This window comes from Fomitopsis serialis (genome assembly GCF_022376445.1).
Source record: "Fomitopsis serialis strain Sig1Antser10 chromosome Unknown B0H18scaffold_214, whole genome shotgun sequence".
Lineage (NCBI taxonomy): Eukaryota > Fungi > Basidiomycota > Agaricomycetes > Polyporales > Fomitopsidaceae > Fomitopsis > Fomitopsis serialis.
This window is the reverse complement of record NW_025955174.1, coordinates 1-17,902: the sequence shown is the minus strand read 5'-3', so window position 1 is coordinate 17,902 and position 17,902 is coordinate 1. Positions and strand designations below refer to the sequence as shown.

The 17,902-nt window shown below is 53.4% G+C and overlaps 5 protein-coding genes across 5 annotated transcripts; 4 read left to right on the top strand and 1 right to left on the bottom strand.

Annotated features, from left to right (window-relative positions):
* Positions 1–1,347: 1,347 nt before the first annotated feature.
* On the top strand, positions 1,348–2,193 carry B0H18DRAFT_857820 (uncharacterized protein; the record flags this gene model as incomplete). The annotated part of the gene is made up of 1 exon (XM_048039674.1): positions 1,348–2,193. A coding segment is annotated over one exon (846 nt), but the record flags the coding sequence as incomplete, so codon positions are not given.
* A 69-nt stretch (positions 2,194–2,262) lies between these two features.
* B0H18DRAFT_889183 (uncharacterized protein) lies at positions 2,263–2,757 on the top strand (the record flags this gene model as incomplete). The annotated part of the gene is made up of 1 exon (XM_048041265.1): positions 2,263–2,757. One exon carries the CDS (start codon positions 2,263–2,265, stop codon positions 2,755–2,757), a length of 495 nt encoding a protein of 164 aa, XP_047885653.1.
* A 9,446-nt stretch (positions 2,758–12,203) lies between these two features.
* B0H18DRAFT_1051529 (uncharacterized protein) lies at positions 12,204–15,312 on the top strand. Its single transcript, XM_048030967.1, has 16 exons — positions 12,204–12,356; positions 12,411–12,508; positions 12,607–12,797; positions 12,849–12,966; positions 13,024–13,062; positions 13,114–13,167; positions 13,220–13,360; positions 13,416–13,554; positions 13,609–13,796; positions 13,843–13,953; positions 14,006–14,075; positions 14,131–14,193; positions 14,247–14,312; positions 14,368–14,524; positions 14,577–14,606; positions 14,662–15,312. The coding sequence occupies exons 3-16, from the start codon at positions 12,685–12,687 to the stop codon at positions 15,050–15,052; spliced, it is 1,680 nt and encodes a 559-aa protein (XP_047885652.1). The 5' UTR covers positions 12,204–12,356; positions 12,411–12,508; positions 12,607–12,684; the 3' UTR covers positions 15,053–15,312.
* Positions 15,313–15,921: 609 nt separating this feature from the next.
* Positions 15,922–17,020, top strand: B0H18DRAFT_226300 (cytochrome P450). The gene is made up of 7 exons (XM_048037208.1): positions 15,922–15,937; positions 15,992–16,158; positions 16,209–16,231; positions 16,283–16,364; positions 16,417–16,545; positions 16,605–16,748; positions 16,803–17,020. Exons 1-7 carry the CDS (start codon positions 15,929–15,931, stop codon positions 16,891–16,893), a joined length of 645 nt encoding a protein of 214 aa, XP_047885651.1. The 5' UTR covers positions 15,922–15,928; the 3' UTR covers positions 16,894–17,020.
* Positions 17,021–17,074: 54 nt separating this feature from the next.
* Positions 17,075–17,676, bottom strand: B0H18DRAFT_941993 (cytochrome P450; the record flags this gene model as incomplete). Its single annotated transcript, XM_048041882.1, has 4 exons — positions 17,075–17,150; positions 17,202–17,358; positions 17,406–17,527; positions 17,579–17,676. The coding sequence occupies 4 exons, from the start codon at positions 17,674–17,676 to the stop codon at positions 17,075–17,077; spliced, it is 453 nt and encodes a 150-aa protein (XP_047885650.1).
* Positions 17,677–17,902: the final 226 nt, after the last annotated feature.

The following is a 17,902-nucleotide window of genomic DNA, read 5'->3' as shown; positions in this document are numbered from 1 at the left end:
TGTCTGCTTCGCTCTCACTTCAGGTTGCCCACCGCCGACCTCCAGTACGGACCTGTGGACCCGTCTGCAAGAGACGGCGTGTGCATCGGACCACCACGCGGCTCTAGATCGCGCTGTACGCGACCGTAACGAGCCCCAGCGACACGCCAAGAGCGTCGCTGGACGCTCGCGAAGGGCTGACGTGCAGCGAGGAATGCGGGTTGCGGCCAGCAGGGCCAGCGAGTCAGGTGAGTACACCGCTGTTTACCTCGACTCCGAGAATGCCCATCAAGGACAAGTGGATGGAGTCGAACACAACAGAGACGGCCCCGGCGCACGTTTGCCCAACGAGCACAAGTGCATACGGATACGGCGCGCACTGATACGACATCGGCCAGCTCGCTGCACACCAGTACGATGTGCCCAAGCCTGATACAACACAGCCCATCGAGCAGGACCGCGATGAGCAACAGCCTGCCAGGCACTCAGTGCGGCGTGCAAAAGCCCGCCGAGCATCAGCGCGTGTAGGCTTGCTGAGGAAGGGCACGCCACGACGTCATCTTACTGGTTTGTCTGCTAATTCGCTCGCTCGCGTGCTGACTCGGTCACCCGTTCTCGCCTTCGCCCTCTGTCCAGCTCGCCCATCCGCTATTCCACTCGCCCGCCGTTTCCCGCGCTCGCCGCCCCCCTCATCTGTTGTCAAACTCCCTGTCGCTCCCCTCGCCGCTGTCCTGCTCGCCCACCATCTCGTTATACCCATCGTCCCTCACACTTGTCTTCCTCTCACCTGTTATTTCCCTCGCCGTCTTGCTTACCCACCATTCCGCTTACCCGCCATTCTGCCTGCCTGCTGTCCCGCTCGCTCGCCGTCTCAATTGCCTATGTGGACCTTGTATCTGCTGTGGTGGATTTGTACCCGGGTGGGTATGTGCACGGGTCGAGCCTAGGATACGCATAGGTATACCTGTGCTTGGCCACAGATGAATGACTCCTGTAGTACTAACTTGTAATGATGTAGTCTAGACCCTTGGGCTTAATACTATGCAGTCCACGATTTTATAGACAATATGTACCCAGTGATACGAATATATGCAAATTATTGCACATGCGAGAAACAAGTACTGACTTCGGAATAATACTCGCGAATACGAGAGGTGTGATGCATTGGATTCATAATGGCAAAGTATTATTGAGTGTTCTGCCGTGTTCCGTGTATTATCGACAATTTTAGAACATTACCACGAATTACGGAAAGAGGGTTTTCCTGATGAGGATGTCCCGGAAGACGAAGAAGCTGCCAGTGCTAGTCAACCAGTGAGCAATGACTCGGAAGCAAAGACCTCTCACCCGAGTCACCCATATGTCCCTGCTCCGAGCATCCACGACGCCAAAGCAGCCCTAGAGGATATCAGCAACTTACTTCGGCCATGGCGTGCGAGTGGGAAAGGCCACAAAGCATTCTCGGGCGATGATTTGCTGCGGAGAAGGCTCGAGATGATGAAGAACATGTTGTGGCATTACACCCGCGATATCGACCGACATACCTGGCAGAAAGCATCCCTTGATGCAGCACACGCATTTGATCAGGGTCGCACGACAGCGGAGACGATTCGGGGATACTGCCGTGCATTCATCACCGATCGCACAGACCTGCCGTACAACTCGTATGGCACATGGAATGTGTCAATCATGGATGACGATGAACTGGCAGCTGAAACTCACCTGCACCTCCAGGGGGTCGGAAAACATCGGAAAGCAATGGACATTGTCCATTTCTTCCAGTCACCTGAGATCCAGGACAAGTACGACCTCGATGGCTGGGCTCCGTCGGTGGCAACTGCGCAACGATGGATGGATCGGATGGATTACCGCTGGGGGGTCGGACCAAAGGGTCAATATATCGATGGCCATGAACGCGAGGATGTTGTCACTTACCGGAAAGATGTCTTCCTCCCCGCGCTTTCGGACATTGATGATTGCCTTCGGGTGTGTAATGATGATGGGACCGAGATCCCGTATGCAGGTCCACGTCCTATGCATCGGCACCTTGTCATATGGTTCCACGATCGCCGACATACCTATTGGGTCCACAAGGACGAGAAGGCAACTCCGCAGCCCAAGGGAGAGGGTGTCTCATTGATGGTCGTGGACTTCGTGTCTGCAGACCATGGGTTTCTCGGCTCAGATGACGCAGCCAATTCTGCGCATGTCTACTTTCGAGCAGGGAAGGAACGAGATGGGTATTTCACAAGCAAGGAGATCACGGAGCAGTTAGGCAAGGCGATGGATCTCGCTCGGAAGCTGTATCCTGATGAAGACCACCTCTTCGTCCTGGACAATGCCTCGACACATCTCAAGCGAGCAGACGATGCGATCTCGGCACGGAGGATGCCCAAGGGCCCGAGCCCTGCACGAGCGGGCAACGAGAGGTTCGGTGTCGATGTCAAGGTCAATGATCAAAACGGCAACCTTGTATATGGCCCGAACGGAAAGCCGCTGAAGCAGTGCATGAAGATGAGTGACGTGATGTTCCAAGATGGGACATCGCAGAGCCTATACTATCCCGACGTCTATCCTCAGCACCCCGATCTCGCAGGGAAGTTCAAGGGCATGGCCCAGATTCTTATCGAGCGCTATCCAGGCAAGGAAGCTTCGATCCGGAAGCTCAAGGCCCAGTGTGAGGGCTTCAAGTGCACGAAGGGGCACAGTGATTGCTGCTGTCGCCGGATGTTGTTCTCCGAGAAAGACTTTGTGTTGAGCAGACTTGGTCACACGTAGTGGACCGCGCTCTAACTTACCTGCTTGAAGGTTGGATACTTGAGGCACACAAGTTACTTCGTGGTGAAGGAACTAAAGAGAGAGCTACGCTACTGGTGGGCCTTATATACATCTCTGAGACGCTGACTAATACTACTGTATAGTCTATTCCCATGCATGACTTGCTCTATGCGGTAAGTGCGGATCTAGCACGTGCAGTGCGATCCGGCCCGTGGAACCCGGCGGCCCGGTGGGTGCCTATATGGTTCAACACTCCCCCTTGCTAAGTACGTCCCTGACATACGAAGCATATCCTGGCGCCATGGGCTGCCGTCCGTGGTTACTCTAGGACTCTTCATCGTAGAATCGAAGTCCGAGCATGCCTCTGAACTTTTGGAACTTGACACGGCCCAAGTTCTTGGTGAAGAGGTCTGCCGGATTATCGTCAGTGCCAATGAAGAAGACTTCGACCTGTCGTTCTTCAATTAGCTCCCTGATATAATGATAGCGTATGTCGATGTGTTTCGACCGCCTCTCAGTTACAGGGTTGGAGCCGATGAATATCGCTCCCTGATTATCCGAGCAGATAGGTAGTGGGCCAAGTGGATATCCAATCTCCGTGAGGAGCATCTTAATCCATACGACTTGGCGGCTGCAGTCGCTGAGCGACATGTATTCAGCCTCAGTTGAAGACAGTGCTACCGTCTTTTGCCGTCGAGACAGCCAACTGAACACTCCACCAGCTAACTTCATAAAGTAGCCACTCTGAGACCTCCGCATTTCTGGGTCGTTAGCCCAGTCGGAGTCTGTGCACGCCGAAACACCTTGTCCAGTTTTGCCGCTGTATACAAGCGCATAGGACTTGGTTCCAATTAGATAGCGGCAGATATACAGCGCTTTATCCAAGTGGTCCTGCCAGTGTGACGGGTTCGCAGCATGTTGCGCGAGTTTTGTCACGGCGAAACAGATGTCAGGGCGAGTTCCAAGCATGATATATAGCAAGGAGCCAATGACAGTCTGATACCGACTTCGAAGTGCAGGGTCAACCGTGCCGGTGTAAGGCTCAGGTTTGTAGCCCGCAGGGAGTGGAGTAGGCGCAGATTTAGCATTCTGCATGCCACAGCGCTCAAGCACCTTCTCAAGGTAGGCAGTTTGGTCGAGATGAATCTCGTCGCCTGTCCGAGTAATGCTCATTCGCAGGAACTCCTTGACGTCGCCAAGATCGCGACACTCCCACTTCTTCATGAAGCGGTTCTTAAGAGCGGCCACTAGGGCCTTGTCTTTTCCGCAGAAAAGGGCATCATCCACATAGACGATGATGAGGACGAACCTCCCATCTTTTGTCTTGTAGATGAAGATTCCGGCATCGGATACAAGGCGTACACAGCCAAGTTCCTTGAGGGACTCATTGAGGGTGCGCCACCACGCAAGCCCTGCCTGTTTAAGTCCATAGAGAGCACGCAGTAGCCGGAGGACTCTGTGCTCTTGGCCTGGGACTTTAAAGCCGTCAGGCTGCTCCATGTAAATCTCCTCGTCGAGTTTACCATAGAGGTACGCATTACGGACATCGAGTCCGGAGATGTGCATGCCCTCGAGCGCAGCTAGCGCGAGTATTAGGCGCACGGTCTCAAAGCGTACGACGGGAGAGAAGACCTGATCATAGTCAAGGCCTTCAATCTGGGAGTAGCCTTTTGCGACTAGTCTAGCCTTTTTATGACCGTCAGTTTTGACGTCGAAGACCCAGCGGTTTTTGGTAACCCTACGTCCCTTAGGACGGTCTACCAACTCATAGACGTTGCGCTTGCGTAGGGCCTCTAACTCCTCGCGACATGCTAGTCTCCACTTCTCTTGCTCCTCTTTGGGTAGCTTGAGAATATCGCGGTATGTCCATTCACGTGGATTGGACGCTGGAGAATCATGTTCAACAGATGGTATTGCGCATGAAAGCAGCATGTTGACCATTCCTACTCCCCCTTCCCGGCATAGTCGTGCCATGAGTAACTCCTCGACTTCTTCGTCTGAGCCCGAGGCAGATCCAGAAGGTTGGTCTGGCTGTGGTTCTGGTGCGCTAGGTCCGGGAACCTGTTGCTGCGACCCTGATTGAGGGTTAGGGCGGGTGCTACCCGACCCTTCTCCGACAATCTTTTTCCACTGCCCCTTCTTTTCAATCTCTTTGTACTGGTCTACGGGATTGCGATTTTCTCCGTAGACGTTCCCTGGGCGAGTTACATGCTTCCGCTGACGACCTGATTTCCGCTGCCCTTGAGGCGCAGGAATTCCCGAAGGTTGTGGCGGCGGAACTGGACTGGGCGCCTTTGGCTGCTCCTGAGCATCGTCACGCTCATCGTCCGTTCCCTTTGGAAGGTGGTAGGGACGAGAGATGTCCTCATCGTCTGAATCCTCCTGAGAAGTGGGTTGGTGACCCGCTTTGTGGTCATGTTTTGGCGCGCTTTGCAGCCTAGTATTACCCCGCCGCTTCATGCTGGGGCATTTTGGGAACATACTCTCGTCGAACAACGCATGTGACGACATGTAGAGCACATTATTTGGTGCACGCATGAACAAGTCACCGTGACCTCCGGGGGCGACACCGAGGTATGTCATTAACTCTGACTTTCTAGACAGAGTGTTCTTGCGCACGTCCTTGGGGATAAAGACGTATGCGCCGCACCCAAATACTCGTAGGTGCCTAATGGCGGGAGCCTCGCCGTTCAACATCTCATAGGGTGTCAGCCATTTGAGGCGACGAGATGGTGTCCTGTTGTACACATGGACAGCGTGGTTTACCGCAAATTCCCACCAGGATTCAGGTAGACACGCTTCAAGGCGCATAGCCTGAGCTTTGTCCATTATCGTCCTGTTGAGTCGCTCAGCTCTGCCATTCTCCTGAGGAGTGTGCGGCGAGCTTTGCAAGATCTTGATGCCCTCGTCTTTCAGCATCTTGTCAAACGCATCAGACTTGTATTCTCCCCCAGCATCCGACATCCATCCTTTAACTTTCTTGCCATATTGGGTTTTAACCGTGGCGAGAAATTGACGCGTAGACGAGATCGCAGCACTTTTGGTGCGCAGATTCACGGTCCAGGCGTGGGACGTGTAGTCGTCATAGTACAGTATGTAGTACCTGTACTTATGGTAGGAGTCAAGCGGGAACGACTTCACATCACTGTGAATGAGCTCGAAAGGCTCTGTCGCTCGCTTTGTGGATGGCGGGAAAGCCTTGTTGGGCATTTTCCCTTCTGCACATCCTGGGCACACAGGATCCTCCGTAGGGAACTCAACCCTGAGAGGGAAACCATCGGTGTGTTTTTCAGCCTTCCGAAGAACATCCTTTGAGGGATGCCCAAAACGGCGGTGCATAATTTCATAGTCTACTGTGTAGACCGTATTGTGGATACTTTGCGCATCTTCCCCAGAAGACGCAGCATAAATCCCAAAGATAGAGCCACCTGGGTTCAGCGGTTTGAACACATATAGTGGTTCCCGCGATCCTGGCTCATAGAGGTCGATGTGCTGCGAACCACCGCGCACAGTCATGCCTTCTTTGAGGAAAGTCCCCATGGACAACAACCGTTGATGCAGACCTTGGAAATAATAGACGGGATGTAGACGAGTTGTTATCATCTCACCGTCTCCACCTAGGAAATTGATGAAGACGGTCCCGCGCTTTGTGCAGCGGGCCGTGCCATTCGCAGTCTGCACCAGGATGGGTTCGCTGAGATCCTCAACTTCAGCGAAGTCACTCATCCGGTTGGTAAAGTGCATTGAAGCACCAGAGTCCAACATCCAAGTTGGGTCTCCGTCAGGGTAGGCTTCATTGCCACCCTCTAGGACATCCTCAATCTTACATTTTCCCTTACACTTGGAGCATGCAGCAAATTCTCGTGCGTGACGACAGTGTATATATTTGTGTAATGAACTACCGATACATTCATTCATTACACGCGACTTAGATGATACTCTACTACATGCGGCTGTGTGTAGCGCATTGTTAGTAGGTCGCATGGGAATAGAAGATGAGGTTGCTAACCTAGCGTCCTCGTCCAGGTCAAGACCGGCGGCCATCGCGATGTCCTCGTCGACGTTCTCGCCGACGTCCTCGTCGTCCGACCCCCAGTTAAGGGGTTCCTGGGTTTCAGCCCAGGTGCCGTCGTCGTACGAGTTATAACCCGTGTTTACCTCATCGATCCTCTCGGCCATGTCGTCGTCGTCGTCAGAGAGACGAGCGCGCTTGGATGCACGCGACTCCGTATCAGAGAGGTAGTCCTCGATCTGTGCGGAGTTGTCGACAACCTGAGTGAGCGTTTTGAGACGCTCGACCGTAGGAGACACGTCGACTTTGTCGGCCAACTCGAGGGCGCGTTGCAGCCATTGCTGGCAGTTGCGCATGGGGCGCTTCTGCACAGGCGCACGCGTTTCGACGGTGCGGACTTTGCTGCCCGAAGGCGCGATGTCCACGACGTGGGACGTAGAGGGACCAGCCACAGACGCCTGCGAGGCGATGTGGGCGTGGTCGTGGCCGTTGCTGTGGCCGCCGCCGTCCTTCTGGGCACGGGTCTTCTTGCCGCTGCGTTTACCGCGCTGCTTGCCCTTGCCCTTGTCGGCCTTCTCGCCGCTGCCGCTGCCGCCGTCATGGCGCTGCTGCTGCTGCTGGAAGCTCGGCTCGCCTTGCTTTCGCTTGACGGCCGAGATCTTCTTCGCGTCGTGCGAAGAAGACGCCTTCTTGCCCGAGCCTTGCTCAAAGGCAAGGTTGGCGGCGTGCCGGACATCCGAGATCTTGAGCTTCTTGACATCCGTTGTTTGCAACATGACCTGCACGACGTTGTCGTACCGCGATGGTAAAGCATTCAGGGCCATCATGGCCAGAAGCGCGTCGGGGAGCTTGAGATCGTTGTCCTCGAGCTTCTCGCAAGCGTCGATGATCTTGGCGAGGAAAGGAGCGGGGTGCTGGTCAGCAGGAACGCGCACTGTCGTCGCAGTCCTGAAGGACGCGTAGAGGTTGGCAGCGTTCTGCTTGCTGTACATCGTTGACAGCATATCCCAGAGATCCTTCGCCGAGTCGTTGTCTTTGACGATCTGAACGACCGAGGGACTGAGGCGCAGGCGTATCATGCCTTGCGCCTTCTCGTCCGCCTGGGTCCACGCAAAGACCTCCTGACGGTTCCTGCCGCCCTCCTCGAGCGTCGGGCGCTCACCGAGAGTCTGTCCGATCATGAACCAGACTTCCTGGCTCTGGAGGTAGGACTTCATGGCTTCCGACCATTTGGCGTAGTTGGAGCCGTCGAGAACGGGAACCATGTTGAGGAGAGCGTTGGACATTGTGTGAGAGTTGGTGTGAACGGGGGAAACGTTGAAGAGCTGCTGCTTGACGAAGGCGACGTCAGCGCTCTGTCACACAACGGACTGCAGCCAAAAGGCGCTGTCCACACACATGGACTCAGTGTCCTCATGGGGTTTAGCAGCGACGTGAGTCGCGCTTGAGACCTGCAGCGTTTCCGCGCATAGTCTCCCCCTGGCTTCAAGCCCGTGAGGGCGATGCCGCAGGTAAGCCAGTGCGCACCGAGTCGCAGCCGTTAAGGCGCAGTACTCAGGCGTCGACCGGGGCTCATAACCTGTTGAGCAGACTTGGTCACACGTAGTGGACCGCGCTCTAACTTACCTGCTTGAAGGTTGGATACTTGAGGCACACAAGTTACTTCGTGGTGAAGGAACTAAAGAGAGAGCTACGCTACTGGTGGGCCTTATATACATCTCTGAGACGCTGACTAATACTACTGTATAGTCTATTCCCACGCATGACTTGCTCTATGCGGTAAGTGCGGATCTAGCACGTGCAGTGCGATCCGGCCCGTGGAACCCGACGGCCCGGTGGGCGCCTATATGGTTCAACACTTTGCTGATGTCGAGTCCTTGGTGGAGGAAGCATGTCATGCGCGTGGCTTCGATGTGTTGTTTCTTCCGAAGTTTCACCCAGAGCTCAACCCGATTGAGCAATGCTGGGGCCACGCAAAGCGGACCTATCGCCGCTGCCCTCCATCATTGAAAGAGGCTGATCTCGAGCCGGATGTCAGGGATGCACTCGAGCATGTGCCTCTCCTCTCTATTCATCGGTATGTGTCCATGCAGCTATTGGATACCTAAACCTGACACTCACTGATAGTTTCTGCACACGTTCGTTCCGTTTCATGGACGCATATCGCAAGGGGCTTAATGGCAAGCAGGCCGCATATGCGGGGAAGAAATACCATGGACACCGGGTTGTTCCCGACTCGATCTTCACCGAGTTGGACCAGATGGACCCAGACTGAGATCATTGAGTATATACAATAAACTACACTACATTCCACTACTTCGACAAGCTACTCATTCATCGCATGTACTGTCCAACACCACCCGCGCAGCGTCGAGCCACATTATTTCCCGATTTGGTATGCCAGATCACGTGCGCCTAGCCCAAGATACGGATTATGAGTGAGGCCTATCTTACTCAAGCTCGAGCATGGGTGTAAAACCTCCGCTAATTCCCCATCCTTCCAGTTGTATAAGTATGTCAGTGACACTAAATCGGACTCCAACATGTATCCCTGGTCCATAATCCCAATAGTACTCCTTCTGTACTAAGTATTACTTTTGTCAATGTTCGATAGTGACTCATCATACCGAACCGATTCTCCGAGTCTGTTTGTGGGGCGCCGGATGGCCTAGCGCCAAACTTCTTACTCAATTTATGAGTCCAAATGTAATGGGGGGGGGTTTCTGCTCTCGACGGAATCATACACAGCTCATCAGACGGAGCACAATGGTAATTTTCCCGTGACTTTTACGAATTGTTTTGGGGTGCGCCAAAATTTTGGGACCCAAAATGGAAATATTGCTTTTGGGGGCAATTGGCTCGTGCAATTGCGATCATTACGCATCAGAAACACCACTTCTACAGTTACTTTCACGATCAGGCACTTACCGAGGCCCAGATAAGTCGAACAGAAAAATTGTCGCCTTTGCTTGTCCGGGACTGTACGTAGTACACGCTTATGTACCATGCAATGTTCCAGTCAATCCTCGGCCTCAGGCCTCAGATCCAGATCTCAGACCTCAGAGCGCACGTGCACATACTATTAAGCGAGGTCAATATTTTGATTGTGCAAGTTCAATCGACGGCGAGTCGGCAGTACGCGCACGGAGCCCTCACACCTGCCCGTCGTCCGAGGGCTCCATTATCCTACACCGCAGTGTAGCGAAACCTACGACGTCCTATTACGACGTCGTAGCGAAACCTATGACTCTCCGCTGTAGTTCATAGCGAAACCTGTTCTCGCGCCGCGCGCGAGAGCAGCGATACTCAGGTCGTCGCGCCAGTCACGTGCACTTGCCTGGCGAGCTGCGAGGGGCTTCAGAGCAGCATACAGGGGTGCTACCCTACGCTCTCTCCCTCTCACTCGTCAGAGGTTCCGGGCGCCGCGCGTTCTCACCCGCCGTCCACACCCAATACCCTTAGTTTTGTACCATATGTAGCGAAGTTTTTGACAATCCCATCATAGTTTCGTCCGGCCGGATGGAGCTGAGTACCTCCTACCCAAACAAACAAAAACGACGTCGCCTTCACACGTCAAGCAGGGTCGATTGGATGATAAGTATATGGAACAACAACTGCCTATGCCTACTAATTTGGTGCTTTGACCATAGACGCATTCAATACGATGCGGCGGTCAGTGCAATATAGCTGAGAGTTAACGCTGGCTTCGTACTCCGAGGTGCTTCAAAGTTCACAGTCTGTTGTTCGCATCTGCCAGCAGTCCGAGTATGATCAAAGTCGGCGCATCCCGTGAAGCGAGTGCCAGTGTGTAACGAAAAATATCACACGGCTGTCCTCGTTGTGAATAGAACTGCGCATGCGAGATGCCCTGCCTGTCATGCGAGTCTGGAGGATGCACCCATACTTCGGGATGAACTTTCAAGGCCACAGGCTGCCGCGACGCTCCAATGAGCGCCTTCGCGAATGGTATTGTCGTGTCGATCAGACTGAGTGCCGAGTAGGAGCGGTAAGTTAGGTGTCCTGGACCTCCAATCCGTCCGGAAGGCCGCCTGCTGCCGTATATAGTAACGACCGGGCCTTGCCGCCTCCTCAACGAGCGCCCCGATCAGGCGCCCACCAGTAGATGGTAGACTGTTTACTAGACTCGCTTCTTGTCAGATGTTCACTCTCAGGCTCGTCATCCTCTGGTCTCTGCCAGATGTCCGGAACTCTCGTCGAGTATACTCAACTCCAAGGCGAAGTCTCGACCACTGGTGACCTTTCCTCCGCTCGACCTGGATCCTGGCTTGTCTAACCGGCGCGTCTCCATGAAGGAACACGGAGCTATAAAGGCGGCAACGTTGCAGTCGGGGAGTAGTCTTCGTGACCGATTCTGCTCGCGATGGGTGTACGTGTATGCGGCGGGCTGTAACTGCCAGTGGCTTCGAAGTACGGACTCTCATGGGCTACACGGTCCGAAGATACGCTTTACGCATCTTGGGCTCCGCCTACACGCAGAATCCAGGGTTCCACGATGGTAGGTTGATTCACGCCCAGGTATTGAGTGGATGATCACGATGAATGCTAGCTAGATCACCGAACCCGCATGGGCGCTCCTCCGTTGGACCCTCGGATCTGAGCGGTCCCACTTGCGCCCCTTTCGAAAGTTGTTGATCATCGCAAGAAACGGTTCTCCAACAGTTGCATACGCTCTGAGGACTTCTTCAGGACTCTTCGACCAGGGCCGCGCGCGAACGAGATGTTGCCGCTGATGCACCGCCTCTTCTTACAGTACAGGAGAGCACCTTGCTGCCGTGCTCCGAGCTTCCACGACAATTCAGGTTCAAGAATCGCACGATGGACTGTACGGGCGAGGCGCTCATGACGACTTCCTGATGTCGTCTGCCAGACAGCTGCGCGCAATCGAGATGGCCGGCTTAATGACACTGACAAATGCGCGGCGTTGCATCTGATACGACTCGCACGGGCGGCGTGCTCCATTTCTGTGGTGAAGATAGGGACAGCAGTATGTATGTCTGCTTTCGCAGTCAATAGCGCAGAATTGCTGCTGACGGGTCCGACAGCGGCCGTAAGGCTTGATTCCAGACCTTGAAACAACCTCCGAAAGCCAACACACCCTGAGGGAGACTGCGACCGTCTGCGCAAGCACCGATCCTCAGTGCGTTAAATTCATCATTCCTTCGGCCTGATCGGATCTTCCACATATACATACAGCCAGGTATCTGGTGTCGAATGTAGGGCATATTACCCAACGATCCGATCAAGACGGTGCCTTTGGTATTCAGTGACGCTGTACTCAGGTAACTACACTGGCTCGGAGCGTTTGTTGGGATCCGCTTCTTGAGCATTTTGAAAATGCGCGCGACCCAACTGACAGCGTCTCAGATGCATTTGAAGCATGTGCATGATCCTTGGTCTCCGTATCAGAAGCTGGCTGGCATGAGTAAGTGTTCAACGGTGCGTGACCTTGACATGCTGCGCTCGGAGTCGATGGTGTCCGCCTGAACCATACACCTCGCAGATGGAGTGTACCGAGACCTCAGAACCACGGACGGGTCAGCGAACTGCTTTACCTCTTCGCTTCATGGTTAGTGTTCGTTTGCACGTGTGGCACGCCCTGCGAATGACACGCGGTTTTCAGCGCACACGAATGACACCTGCCGTAGTCCTCTTTCAGAATGCGGAGACTGTAACCAACTTCACGGTGCCTCCCCCTGGCGCGATCAAGCGATATCGAAGGTATGGCAGCAAATACCTTTGCCCACGATAAACCCAACATACTCTCCACACGAGATTATGGCCAGCGGAAAAACGCTGAAATTTTATAATATTTACAGCTTTGCAGATCAGTGTATAAGTATGCGGCCGCGAGGTAAGAGTGCCCATCCTTTGGACGCCGACCCCCGCAGTCCACCATGAGCCAAGTCTCGCATACCGATGTCCTCGTGATTGGTGCTGGACCTGCGGGGCTCATGACCGCGGTCTGCCTTAGCCGCCTCAACATACCATACAGAATCATAGACCGCCGGTAGTGTCACTCTCCTCCTGTCCTCCGTGCCTGTTCCTTACACCCACTCAGTCTACCTGAAGAATCAGCAGGTCAAGGGGATGGCATTCAGCCCCGGACGATTGAAATGTGGGACAGTGTCGGGATGGGAGAGAAGCTGAGACAGACAGGCTTCCATCTTCACCGCATGGTCCGCCGGCATCTCTCCGCAGCGACGACAGCTCACATTGACAGATCGTGAATGTAGGTTACATATGAAGCGAACGACGACAGATCCGGGATAAAGGTTTGTGTCCAGCTGCACGGTCTTGGTGCTCTATTCACAGGACGGCATCAGGCTACTAAGCAGGGTCCAAACATCTCAACATCTTCTGCTCGGCATCCTTTCGAGGTATCGCTTTGATGCTACTTTAGGTGTCGGAACGCTTACTACAGTCGCTCAGGTTCTCCTAGAACCAAAGGATATTGAGAGGCTCATGAGGGAATCGTTGTCGGAGCGAGACGTTCAAGTAGAACAACCAGTAGTCCCTCAACAATTCCGTATCATCAATGATTCCAGACCGACTGGTGAATACGTTGTTGAAGTAAGTTGAATATGCGGTGATGACTTGCCCCATCAACTCACGGAAGTATGGTTAGGTGACATGCGTACACCTTAAGGCGGAGCATGTGCGGACAAGCCATCTTCCACTTACCTCGAGAAACGAGCTGGCAGATCTGCCCGAATGTGTGGAGACGGTGGAAAGTATACGCGCAAAGTATGTCGTTGGATGTGACGGTGAGCATGCATTGTGTGATCAAGTAATACCTGCTCAGGCTGAAGAACGTGCAGGTGCCCATTCTTGGGTCCGTCACCAGTGTGGAATCACCATGGAAGACTTAGGTGGGGAGGCCTTGGCGAACGACTGGAACGCTGCGATGGGCGAAGTATGGGGTGCAATGGACCTGAAGCCGATCACCGATTTCCCAACTCTGCTAGCAAAGAACATTATACAGTCGCCGCTTGCGGGACTGTTAGGAGTGAGCCAATTCTTCTGAGTATCGCGGTATGACTGACCAAGCGCAGACTGTTCCCAGGCCCGATAGCAGGATGCGTATATATGCGCGATTTCAGAACGACCCGATTGGCAACGATGGGAAGACCTCAGCAGTGCAGTTAGCGGACATCTTGATGGCGGTACTAAACCAGCTTCGATCTCCTCCGAACGTCGCTCATATAGGTTTACAAGACATTCGTGCGCGGCTTCCAGCCGTACACAATAGCCGCGGAAGATATTACATGGTGTAGTCTTTACAGAGGTAATCTAATGTCATTGTGGTACAAAGGCCTGCGCAACTAAACCCCTCACATCAGTCAGACAAGGCATCGCTTCAACATTCTCGCACGCGCAACGGATTTTCATCGCAGGAGATGCATGTAAGAGAATGTTACTGCTTAGGAAGATTGCAGCTGATGCTTCATTATTGAAGGTCATGTGCATTCTCCTAATGCTGGTCAAGGCCTCAATGTCTCGATGGCGGATGCTTATAATCTGGGTAAGCATCCGGTCTGAATATACACGTTCTACTTTGTTGACTTGGTCTCGGCCAGCTTGGAAACTCGCATACACCCTTCGTGGGCGCGCCGGAGGCCCTCTCCTCGAAACATACGAAACTGAGCGACGGCCTTGCAGCATTACATTGATTGAGCTCGATAAGGAGATCCAAAGGCTGATGCGCAGCTCTAATATGACGGAGCAGTACATGAGGTATTGTTTCTGTCTCCGCACTTCATATTGATGTGACTCACCCAGCCAATAGCCTGATTGAGCGACAGAACGCTTTCACATCGTAAGTGGTGATGACCACCTTGGCTAAATATGATGGGTGCTGACACCCAGAGCAGAGGCATAGGTGTCCAATACGACTCGCGACTCACTGTACCCGACTTCCAAGATCTTGCGTGCGGCTTGGTCTTGGGACAAAGACTGCCCCACGCCGAAATTCTGCGTTACGACAGCTGGAGTCGCTGCAGCCTTCTTGATACTATATCATACCAAATGGCCTTCAAGCTTCTCATCTTCCCGGGCGATATCACGCTGCCAGCGGTTGGCGCGAGCTTCCGCGAATTCATCGAGCGCTGCGCCAGCTCCAAGGAGGTTGGTAATGGCGATGTGCAGCTGGGAGCGATCCTCTCTGTCAGCCATGGCACGGTGCTTGCAGAGGCGGGTGTGGTATCGGAACCGGTGCTCCGCGCTTCGCAGTATGTCCCTCGCACTCTCAATACATCCGACTGATGCCGAATATCTGACCGCAGGATATACTTGGACGATGTCCTGCATCCAGAAAATGATGGCCGTACGACGGGGAGTCTCTATCGGTCGCTCCGCATAAGCACTGAGAGCGGTGCAGCTGCGCTAGTGCGTCCTGACGGACATGTGGCGCTGATAATTCCCGTGGCTTCGCGAGAGCTGGCTAGGGTCTGGAAGTATTTGTCGGAATTATGAAGTATGAAGACGATGTGATGTGCTGTCCATTCACACTGGCGTTATCATCGCCCTCATCGTCCTTTTCACCTTCATGGAATCTGCTGTGATTTCGTGCCCCTTATCTACCTTGTCTTACAACACGATGTCTGGTAGACTAATCAGTGCGTTGTGAGTTGTGTATTATTGCAGTTTCAGTGTACCGGGCAGACCGTTATCGTGTGTATGAAAGAGGAGGGCCCAGTGTCCATCGAGCAAGTACAGGTAATTATGATAGACTGATACACATGAATTGAGACTACATCCGAGCCAGCATGTCGAGAGTGAACTTAATGCGATTCATTCTGTCCTGATAGTGAATGCTTGGCGCGGGATTTACGTGATACGCAATCAAAGTCACAGAGACTGTTCGGGACGCCATGGACAGACCTCACCAAGGAGTCAAGACTGCTGTTGTGAGCAGACCATCCCGAGCGGTTGACTGCTCCTCTGATTCATGCAGATGGCGAGAACACCAGTGAAACCGTCGCTCGTCGCAAAACTCATAGAGGGAGCACAGAGGAATGGAACCCTACAGAGGGACAAACGCGATATAACAGCCGCTGCGGGTACCGTTTATGGAGGTTCGTCTTCACGTTCGTATAGTAAAGGCATGCGGTAACCTCGGTCTTTGGCCGGTTAGCTGGAATGGAGACGGTGAGTCCGAGGTTTTTTCGAGACAGGTCGATGCTGAAGACAGAACACCTCAAGACGAAGTCTGCGCTCGCTTCATTCGTCTTAGCCATGGTTGTCTATCCTGAAGTTCTTCAGAAAGCGCAGGAGGAAATCGACCGCGTGGTTGGAGTTGATCGGCTCCCACAGCTAGAGGATAGGGATCAGCTCCCGTATATAGAATGCATCGTAAAGGAAGCGCTACGGTGAGTGCTAATGCCACATGTACGTACGGTCACTCATCTACCCGTAATAGCTGGAGTGCCTCTATTCCTCTGGGTTGGTGATGTCCCAGAGCATAACACGGTGAACGTTGACATCGGTTTTCAGGGATCCCACATTGCCTGACTGAAGACGACGAGCACGAAGGACATACTATCCCCAAAGGCTCTACTGTGCTGAGTAACATCTGGTGAGGAGGTCCCGATCCTAGCGGATGCTCCTTAAATACTTCGCTCTCACAGGGCCATGACTCGTGATGAGGAGATTGACCCCGACGCATCCACATTCCGGCCCGAACGGTTCCTTAACATGGACGCAAAGACAGCGGAGAGGACCGACCCCCGAGCCACCGTGTTCGGGTTTGGGAGACGGTGAGAATCATCCACTATATCACACGTGCTACCGGTGAACGTTGACCACTTGCGCACAGGACATGCCCGGGGCGCTATTTTGCCGATGCAAATATATTCATGGTCGTGGCGAGTATGGTAGCGACACTGAACATCGCGAAGGCGCGGGACTCCAAAGGCCAAGTCATCACGCCATCCGTTGAATTTCACTCCGGTATGACTCGGTGAGTGCATGACGCTGCCTATCGGACTATCACTGGCACTGAGCGGGATGCCAGTTATCCACCGGAGTTCACGTGCAACATCACTCCTCGTTCACAGCGGGCGGAGGATATGGTCTCTAAAATGCTGACGAGTTTGTTGGATTGACATGCCAGGAAGAAGATCAAATGTATTGCAATTGTACGAGTGTACCCTACTAACGCCACCCGTCAATGCCCAATATCTGTTATAGCACTGACACAACGTAGAATGGCCATATTTTTGCGGCTGACCAGGCTCTCCTTCGAATGGCATGTGCTAATCTGAAGCCGTCCGAGCCTTCAAAGCTTCACGTGGCACCGATTATCAAATCTGCAGCTTGTTGCGACCGCGGTATGATTGAGCACTGGAATTGCACAGGCTCACTTGAACAACGTATCAGCCGTGATGCAACGCACAAGCAGGATCACCCCTACCTCGTGAAACCAGGCTCGTACAACACAGGAGGCGTTATCTCGTTCCCCAGGGCGTCTCGGGCCTTCGAGATATTGAACGTCGCCACCATGTTCGCCATCACGAGCCACACGCTGATGTCCGCAAAGCGACGACCCGGGCAAATTCTACTAGGATGATCTGCTGATGTCCAAATCAAATAGGAGGCCGTAGCACTTGCCTTCGACCATGTCCGAACACTATATTCCGAGGGTCTGTGCGTTCAGACTCTTCTGCGGTCAGAGCCCAGAAGCGTTCCGGGAGGAACGTCTCCGGATTAGGGTAGTCTTCCGGATCTCGCAACATGAACCTGGTAGACGATATATCTTCAAAAGCATACCAAATGATTATCATGACGGACCATAGATTGGGCATTATTGTTGTTCCCTTCGGAATATAGTAGCCACGATATTCGTCGTCTTCGCTTGATGCATGGGGTACACCTGCAATGTTGGTCATAACTGACAAACGAAGGTAGCATAACCACACACCTAGGCAAACAGGACAGAGCCAGCTGCATAGAAATTGATTAGAATGAAAACCATACAAGTACGGGATACTTCATCTGAACTCACCGATATGTCTCTTTCAATATGCACTCCAGGTATGGAAGAGACTCCCGATCCTCCAACGTTGGCAGTCTTTGCCGGCCAATTACGCGATCCACTCTTGCTGTGCCTTCGCG

Excerpts from the sequence above, each read along its gene's own strand:
- B0H18DRAFT_226300 (XM_048037208.1), top strand. Across the intron at positions 16,232-16,282 it reads GAGTGCCTCTATTCCTCTGG|GGATCCCACATTGCCTGACT; the intron begins GTTGGTGATGTC and ends ATCGGTTTTCAG. Across the intron at positions 16,546-16,604 it reads GTGTTCGGGTTTGGGAGACG|GACATGCCCGGGGCGCTATT; the intron begins GTGAGAATCATC and ends ACTTGCGCACAG.
- B0H18DRAFT_1051529 (XM_048030967.1), top strand. The coding sequence starts at position 12,685 with ATGAGCCAAGTCTCGCATACCGATGTCCTCGTGATTGGTGCTGGACCT. Across the intron at positions 13,555-13,608 it reads GTATGTCGTTGGATGTGACG|GTGCCCATTCTTGGGTCCGT; the intron begins GTGAGCATGCAT and ends AAGAACGTGCAG. Across the intron at positions 14,194-14,246 it reads TTTCATCGCAGGAGATGCAT|GTCATGTGCATTCTCCTAAT; the intron begins GTAAGAGAATGT and ends TCATTATTGAAG.